The following is an 8,433-nucleotide window of genomic DNA, read 5'->3' on the forward strand; positions in this document are numbered from 1 at the left end:
TGTCCCGCGTAGGTCCCGATCGCTTTCTCTCCTTTTGCTTTTTTTTTTTTTTTTTAAGCGGGTGGGGAAAGAAGAAGTGATGGAAAAAAGAAAACATGCTAAAATCCTTCTTCCCTAAAAAATGCCAAGATCAACATTATGGCAGCGAGGCATACCAGAAAAGTTATCCACTATCACAGCACATCTTCACATGAGAAGTCCATGCGAAGGAACACGGAGCAGAAGCGGACACTGAATAGAACAGCACTCTCATAACTGTGGGACTTTAGATGAAGCATTTATTCTCAGCCATCAACTGCCCAGCAGAAAACACCTGATGGAAGTTCCCCCAAAAGATGCTGGGACAGAGAAGATAACACGGAATGGGGAGAATGAGCTTTGCGTGTCTCAGGCGTACTTTCCAAATGCTTGCTTCAGAGGCAGCATTTGTGCAGGCTAAAGACAGGTCCCAGTCCACGGGACCACATATGAATTGCATGCAACCTGCAAGTAAGGCAACGAAGGAGGACTGGACCACACTGCCTGGGTCTGTCTAACAGACAAGGCAGACACTGAAAGACAGTGCTGAGAAGACAGATCAAATCATTGCTTGAGCTCTAAAGTATATGAGTCCTGATGAACAACAGAAATGTCTATTGTCATGTGCTAGCTCAGTTAAATGCTGTTTGTCCTCAGCATTTAAGGGGACCACGATTCCATTTCCTACCAACGCAGAGGCTGAGACAAGTGAAGAAAGTATAGCAAAGACCCTCATCCACTCCATTCAACCCTTACTCAAAGGCAATTCCTGCTGGGACCAGGAGGTTCAGTGTATTTAATAGCATGAGCACGTTTTCTTTGGTTACTGTTGTTTAGCAGTCCACAGCCATTAATAAAACACCACTGGTATAATAAGCTGGTGCCAGAGCTGGAAAGACAGGAATAGTCCAGGTGAGAAGGGAAGATGAGACTGTTCCCATTACTGCCTTTTCAGTCAGGGACGATTCTAGTTCCGAGCAACATCCTCTCATTACTAACGCTAATGAGAACCACCGTCACCTTGTTTTGGTGGAGATGGGCATCAGACCTTTTGTCTCAGTATGACCACTTTCTATAAGGACAACCAATGCCAGTCTCCTAAGAGCCATCCGTAGCACATTCTCCTGCAGCACCCATGAAGGCAATGTGCTCTGGGGTCTCTCTCAAACGGAAACACCTACAGACAACACTGGTTCCAATGTGGACCAAGTTTCTTCCATGAAGTATGCACTCAACTTTCAGAAATTAACCCAGGAAACACATTGTCAGCCACATCTCTCTGCGTGTGAAAGAAAAAGGAACAGCAGATGAAGCATCTGTCAATAGGACTGGGTCAGCTAGGCGGGCCAGTATGCAACCAGACATGAAGGCCTCTTCTGTTCTCCCTCTCCCCTCTCAGCGGGGGGATAGAACTACTGTTAGGTCAGAAAGAGAAGGAAAGACTTCAAACTTAAAAGGAGAAAGGACTAACCTAATAAAACGTAAGAACCTCTTCCCCCAAAAATCCCTGGAGAAACAGACACTAGGCTCAGAAAAAGCTAAAATGATCAGTTTCATCTTACTCCCACAGGCAGTGAAAGCTTAAAAGATGCTGAGCGCACTACCTGCATCTGCAGCTAGACTTGGGTATTCAGAAGACTGCAGTCTCAGGCTCCTGGGACAAGGGGACACCAACAGAAACCACACCACAGTGGGATTCGCATCACACATGCCCAAACAATTACTCCAAGAGGTTCAACTTGCATGCACACACGTTTCTGAGGAAGCAGAACTGCATGCTTACATTCTTCTTCTTATGCTCTTTCCTATCTCGTGTTAGGCACTGCCAGACAAGATACTAGCCAGAGCCTTTACCTGATCCACTAGAGCTGTTCTGCAGTTCTACAAATGCAAATTTAATTTACGTATCTGGTAACAATCTTACCTGTGTTCTGGTAATTCAGCTGGTTTTATCTGGAAGTCTCCATTAACAACAATTTCGTGTGCTAATGCCATGTTGGTTACTCCCTTAGCTGTTTCCATGAGCTCTTCTATTGACACGGGACGAGGAGGACTAGCTGCAACAGAAATTAAACTGTCAGACAGTTATCGATAAAAGTCTGTGGAAAAAAGTCTGCTAATACTTTTGGACCCTTTCCACCTTCTTGACAGTACAAAGGGCCAAAAGACAGTATCATCTGAAGATTCTTCTCCTTTCCTTCCCTTCCTCTTCCCAGCTGGCGGATGACACAGGTTTGGAGTATTACAGGAAACAAAGGAGTGAACCCAAGGTGATATTCTGGGCTCAGTATGTCAATTGCTTCCAAGTTCCATCAAGCTCTTCTAAAAAATAAAAACAAACCTCGCACCCAAAACCCCACTTCTTTAGGATTGCTTAACATCATCTTTCTCCATACTGTAGGAAGAAATCATTAAAAATACTAGTATTTTCACTGCACTATTTCCCCAATTATTGTGCAGATGTTGCCATTTCAATTTTATATTTTTCAAGGAAGAGACGTCATCTCTAAAGTAGTCGGCAAACAAATCACCATTAACATTAAGCAATAATGTACTAGTAGCTAATTATTCTCACTACTTCCAGTGCAACTGGCACTCCTCCAAACTTCTTCCCCACAGGCCATCATCCAAGTGACAAAGGACATCAAGACCTAGTCCCAGCATCAATGCCTCTGGCAGGCATTTGGGGCTGACAAGGATGAACAACCAGCTTCAAACTGGGCCCTGGGGCATACAAGCGAGTAGGAGGAGGCGCCAAACCTGAAAAAACAGGCCAGTTTTCGTTAGGCAGGAGACAAAGGTAGCGACTGACTGTAGAAATCTAGAAGGTAGAAGAGGGACAGGGACAGTTTCAGAAAACTTAATTTGCTTCCTGGATGCAGTGGGAATTACAGCTCCTAATTGTTCTGGACTACATAACATCCTCCTGGGACACTACTGTAGTGCAGGAAGTGTCACAGCCCTAAAAACAAGTCAACATAAAGGCAGAGAAGGTGACAAAGGTGTAGGCCATGCTGGTTAGGGGAGTAATCTCATTCCCACTGAAGCCAACTGAAACCTGTTGCCACTGATTCTTTGTGGTAAAGATTCCTCCTAGCTGTGCTAGCATCACTGCAAGCAGTGCGTGTGGGTGCCCTGCAATGCCTTGCCAGAAGTCAGGAGAAGCACCACAGCTCTTCCCTGGTCCAGGTATTTGAGAAAAAGGAGAAAGCTAGATCATTAGTGTCCTCAGGTGAGGCAGACAGGAATGGCAAGGTTCAACTTGGCTCCTCCAGAAAACATCTAGTGGAGCAGAAGCGGGGAAAAGAGCCACAACAGAATTGCCCTAATGGATCGATTTCTCTCTGTAGTTCATTCATTTCTACTACAGTCTGGGCATAGGATCGACATACTAATTCTCAAAATGAAAGAAACCAACCAGGGATCTTCATAGGCCGGGTTCACTGAGATATGTTTTAGGCAAACTATCATGTCTGCCTCATTCGATAATCCAGTTTGATTGGACTTAAGCTAGTAACAGAAAAGGTACTTTAAAAGTAACTGTCCATCACCCGTCTGCCATTCAAAGCTGTTCCAAGCATACACAGTATGGTTCCAATGTGCTAATTTTTCATTAATATCTTGCTCTTTTTGTGCAGCACTTTTAAACCCTTATTTCCTCCTGCTTGGAGCTTAATCTTGCACAGTAACTCCGGGAACACAGCAAGGATTGATATTCTGAGAAGAACTAGCAGGACAACAAAGTTCACAGCTGAATGAGAGTGCTCTTGTCTGACTGCCAAATGACTTCACTCTAGCAGTGGATGCACTAAAAGCTAAGATTCTTTCATTTACCAAAGAACGCTCTTAAATCATGTTACTTCATTCTCATATTACAGCTGCTCCCTTACGAGAGGGGAGGGCTTGAGACTGACGTCTTCTTCGTCGTACAATGCAGTGCAAGACTGTGCTGTGCATTTTCCTTTCATGTGTTCATAGCCTCTCTCCATACACACACCACGTTTCCTATCAGGCAACCAGCAAGACGCAAGAACATAAACTCCCGTGGAGCATCTCCTCTGTGTAACAGGACACTAAACACAACACTAAACCTCAAGTAATAATGAACACTATTAAAAAATAAAAAGAATGCAACAAATAAAATGTTAGATGTTGAGACACTCTCTACAGAAATTTGGAACTAGTTATCTGAGCAATTCTGCCTCTTTGAATTGAATCCCTGGGACCAGAAAACTTCCCCTTGGAATCTATAGATTTGCCAGAAATAATTGGTAGCCATATTGCATCCAGCTTCTCATGGTAAAAGCAGAATGACAAAGAAAAAAATGCCCTAGGAATAAACTTAAAACATGCAGTCCTGCTTGACACTAGAAGTAATGCTGGGATTAAATATACAACTTGCTATCTGTATTGGGAGGGGGGTGACAGGACATTACTTTGTTGATAACAGCCTTCCTTGCCATGCAGAGAAACATGCGGCTGCTGTTTCTGAACCAGAAGGTTCAGCTGATAATGCAAACAGCAGCAACAGTTTAGCTAGAACGTACTGGAGTAGTGCTCATCCTTTCCGTGAGTGCAGACACGCAAAGGCATCTAAGATATCTGTGGCTCAAAGCAACATGGTTATTGTGAACAATTAAATACTAAAACAAAATGGGGAGAAAGGTGTTACAAACAGTTTAAAAGCAAGTGATCAGGAGTCACGCAACATTTAATTGCAAAAGAGTCAAACTTGCACAGAACGCTATAAAACGCCATGATTGTCTCCACCAAAAAAATTATAGAATTTACTTTTTTTTTTTTTTTTTTTAATAAAGCAGTCTTGCTTACACTTCGGTGTATCATCTCTGTGTGACCCTGGAGCACCCTGTCGTATTCTTTTTCTGATAGACTGATCCGGGTTGTCCAAGCTCTCCTCTTGACCATCCTCCAAACCACTCAACTTTTCTTCACTTGAATGTGGCTTGTCAGGATTCTGAGACATTTTCAGTTGGTTCTTTTCAGAAAAAGAAAAAAGATGAAAAAGGGAATGAATAAGCATTTTCTGACATGGCTGAGTGGGAAAACATCACCAGGAGTTCTCCTGATTAAGAAAAAAAATGAGAATAAAAGGAATCTTATGAGGAATGATACGATGTCATTCCCGTAATGGTAGGGGACCTGGACTCAGTGACTCACTTCCCATCTTGCACAAAACGGGATGCTTTCAACACAGCTACTGTTTACTTAATCTGCATTCCTAGTAAGCTCTCAAAAATCTGAAACTGTTCCCTCGTCATAATGCATACAGATGAGAACAAATTAAATATATTTTTCTTTCTTAGCATTGCTTATGAGAGCAGTGAAAAACACCTTCAGAATAGTTTTACAAACATGTTTTACAAAAAGATTATGCCAAATGAGACATTTCCCCGCTACATAATGATAAAGCTTTCTGAACACAACCTACTCCTGAACTATAATCTGCCCCAACTGCTCAGAACTTAAAAAGTTTCACTCTGAGCCATCCAAATGCATTAAGAAGCAGGAAAACGACTAGAAATAAATTAATATAAAGTTATACTCCCATATTTTCATTCCATGCAAGAGTTATGATTTATGTATATCAGGATTATTTTTTAAAAAACCATTAAGACAGTAAAGACCATAGTTATAGTATTTAAATATTAGTTTGTTAAACATTAGATATTAAATAATATTTATATTACATCACAGATACCTGCAGCGTACCCAAAGTTATACTGAAAAAATGACTGTTAGAAAAGCATGTCTCACCATTCATTATCTTCACTTATTTCATATTCAGATTTCCCTTCAAAGAACGTAATTTGCCCATCTTACCATTGAAAACTCTCTGTCATACAGGAAGCTACTGTTCAGACTTCAATTTTACAAAAAATCTATTAGAGAGCATATGATGTCTCTAACTCAATTAAATAACCCGGATGTTCTGTGAAGCGGGAAGTCGGGAAGAGTCTGCCTTTCAAAAAAAAAAAAAAAAAGCAAGCTCCTGGAAAAACAACAACTTCCTCTTTCACCTAGTATCCCATCATCCCCACTTTCAAAATTTGAAAGAAACAAGCTCTTTGCAAGAGATACAGCCTCCAGAGGCACCTCACAGCTACTAGGAAAAAATACTTGCAGCATCAAAGACTGCACTGAAGCATAAGCAAGCAACAGTGTAGAAATATGAAATGCAGCACTGAGTTTTTTCATTTTCATGCAACAGCTGTAATAACTAACCCTACTCCATCAATGCTTAAATTGATTGTGCCGATGTGATTCTACGGAACAGCTGGAAAGCTCAGTGCATATAAGAAATGGTTTTGCTCTACAGCAATGACTCAGGATCATCATCTTGCTAGATGCACGAGATACACAACAACACACAACGCTTGTCCACAGCACTGCGTGATTTCTATTTCAGAGAAGAAAACAAAGCATAAAAAGCATGGGATAGATTACACAGGAAAACTAAGACAACCATACAGGTAGTGTTAGACCCATACATTAGTCCCCACCTCTAGCTGGAACAAAGTCGCTGATGTCCCTGCCCCAAACACTTGATCATCTCCCCCTTCACACACACAGACAATCCCAGCTGGGACAAGAAAGTGGTCGTCTGTGCAGAGCTGCAGTCATATTGCCACCCTTTTAACTAAGGCAGAGAGAGCCTCCAGCTAGGTGTAACGCAAGGCATCCAAACCAGCATGCAAGTGTGAAACCAGTGGGAAACCCCTGGTGGGAAACCAGTGATGTGCTCCAGGAGAAGTGGTTCTCTGGTCTAGCGGACAAAAGGTCTGTTACTGCAAACACTCGAGCAACAAGAGGATGAGTAGCTCTGTTAATAAAGAAGCAGTTAATAGAGAAGATCATAGCAACAGTTGCAATAGAAATTATAAGATAGGACTGGTTAAACAGAGGAGGAAAACGTGCTGTTGAATTTGGCTAGAATAAAAGCATTATCATAAAGGCTTCCACATTCATTCAACCAGACCAGACGGTTGTTCTTCCTATTCATTCTCTTCCACAAAGCATCCTGAAGTCAAAATCTGAAGCACCAAGATGACTCAACTAAGACCCACTTAGGTCTTTAATGCACACGACACTTCATCGTGCCTTGCAATCTCTCACTGCACTTTATCCTCGCTACCCTTAGAAAAGTAGAGAAATATTATCTCTTATTTGCAGAGAAGAAACCGGGTGTGAGTTAAGTTGCTTGAGGACTCACAGGAGATAAATGACAGGGCCAAAACGATAATCAGTCTCATGATTACTACCCCCAGCTTTGCCCACCAGGCCATCATTCCTACCACACAGACAACATCCTAAAGTATTGCTTTCCATAAAATGGCAGATCAAGAACTACAGTCTCAAAACGAACCATTTCATTTAAATACCATCTGTTAAAAAAAAAGTCCTGTTTCAGCTGTGGAAAGTGGGTGCAAGAACTCTTGGGCCATTCTACCAAATGACTGTTCAGCAGATGAGGTAAACAGGCACACTTGTTGGCTTAGTTGTATAGTTTGCAATAGTCTACTCTTTTCTGCTGGATTACTGCTATTATTTGCCAGAACACATCTAGAACAAATCCTCTTTCCACTGGGTAAATAAGCTTGACAATACCTCTTCCAAAAGCGTGATCATCATCTTTCCTTTCACAAAAACAATTCTGACTCTTAATAGAACAAAGTCTACTTCTTTGCACTTTCCTTCAATTCATTTTTAATAAAAACAGAAGTGCAAGAGAAAACCCAAAAAATTAAAATTTAAGCAAAATATTTTCCACGGGTTCTTTCCATCAAAGGTCCTCAAATCATCTGACGCACACCAGCATTAAATAAAGTTCACTGTGCTTCTGCGGAGTACACTCAAGACTGAAGCGGTTCCTCCTAACTTCAAGCGTTGCCCCACTGCTCTGTATGAGAGAAGACTCGACAATTCCCCTTACCTGCAGGCCGAACACACAAGCCCTGAAGGCCACCTTTCTTCAAGCTCCATTCCAATGCTGAACTCTGTCCTCTTCCCTCTGTTCACCTGCCACATCAAAACCTACTTTCCCTCATAATCCCCTAAAAGGCAAGCCACACCTCAGCTCTCTATGGTGAAGCTACAGCCTGTCCTCTGTCCCTCTTCCAAATTAAAAGAGATGCTTGTGAACTTCTACTATTCTCCCCAGCTGCAACCTGTTCTGTGTAAGGCCCTGAAAGTCCCGGTCCATCACCAAAAGAGAGCATTCAAGGTATCGTAACAAAAACACCATACCACGTAGCGGCAATGTTACTGTTCCACCCCCTTACCCTCCCCAGCACTGGGCAGCAATTTTCCTGCAACGCTTTCACATGGGTTCAGAAGTTTCACGGCGCGTCCCCTGCACTGCCCAGCCGGGGCGGCGGCGGCAGCTCCCGGTACAGA

General features: G+C 42.4%; 1 protein-coding gene across 1 annotated transcript in view; it reads right to left on the reverse strand.

Moving 5' to 3' along the window:
• TCP11L1 (t-complex 11 like 1) overlaps positions 1-5,009 on the reverse strand; it is a 14,393-nt gene extending 9,384 nt beyond the window's left edge. Inside the window, exons 1-2 of the mRNA XM_009288851.2 lie at positions 4,849-5,009; positions 1,943-2,075 (exon numbers count right to left, since the gene is read on the reverse strand). Of these exons, the coding sequence (XP_009287126.1) occupies positions 1,943-2,075; positions 4,849-5,002 (287 nt within the window). The 5' untranslated portion in view covers positions 5,003-5,009. The remainder of the gene's footprint in view (positions 1-1,942; positions 2,076-4,848) is intronic.
• Positions 5,010-8,433: the final 3,424 nt, after the last annotated feature.

This window comes from Aptenodytes forsteri, unplaced genomic scaffold (genome assembly GCF_000699145.1).
Source record: "Aptenodytes forsteri isolate BGI_AS27 unplaced genomic scaffold, ASM69914v1 Scaffold8, whole genome shotgun sequence".
NCBI classification, from domain to species: Eukaryota; Metazoa; Chordata; class Aves; order Sphenisciformes; family Spheniscidae; genus Aptenodytes; species Aptenodytes forsteri.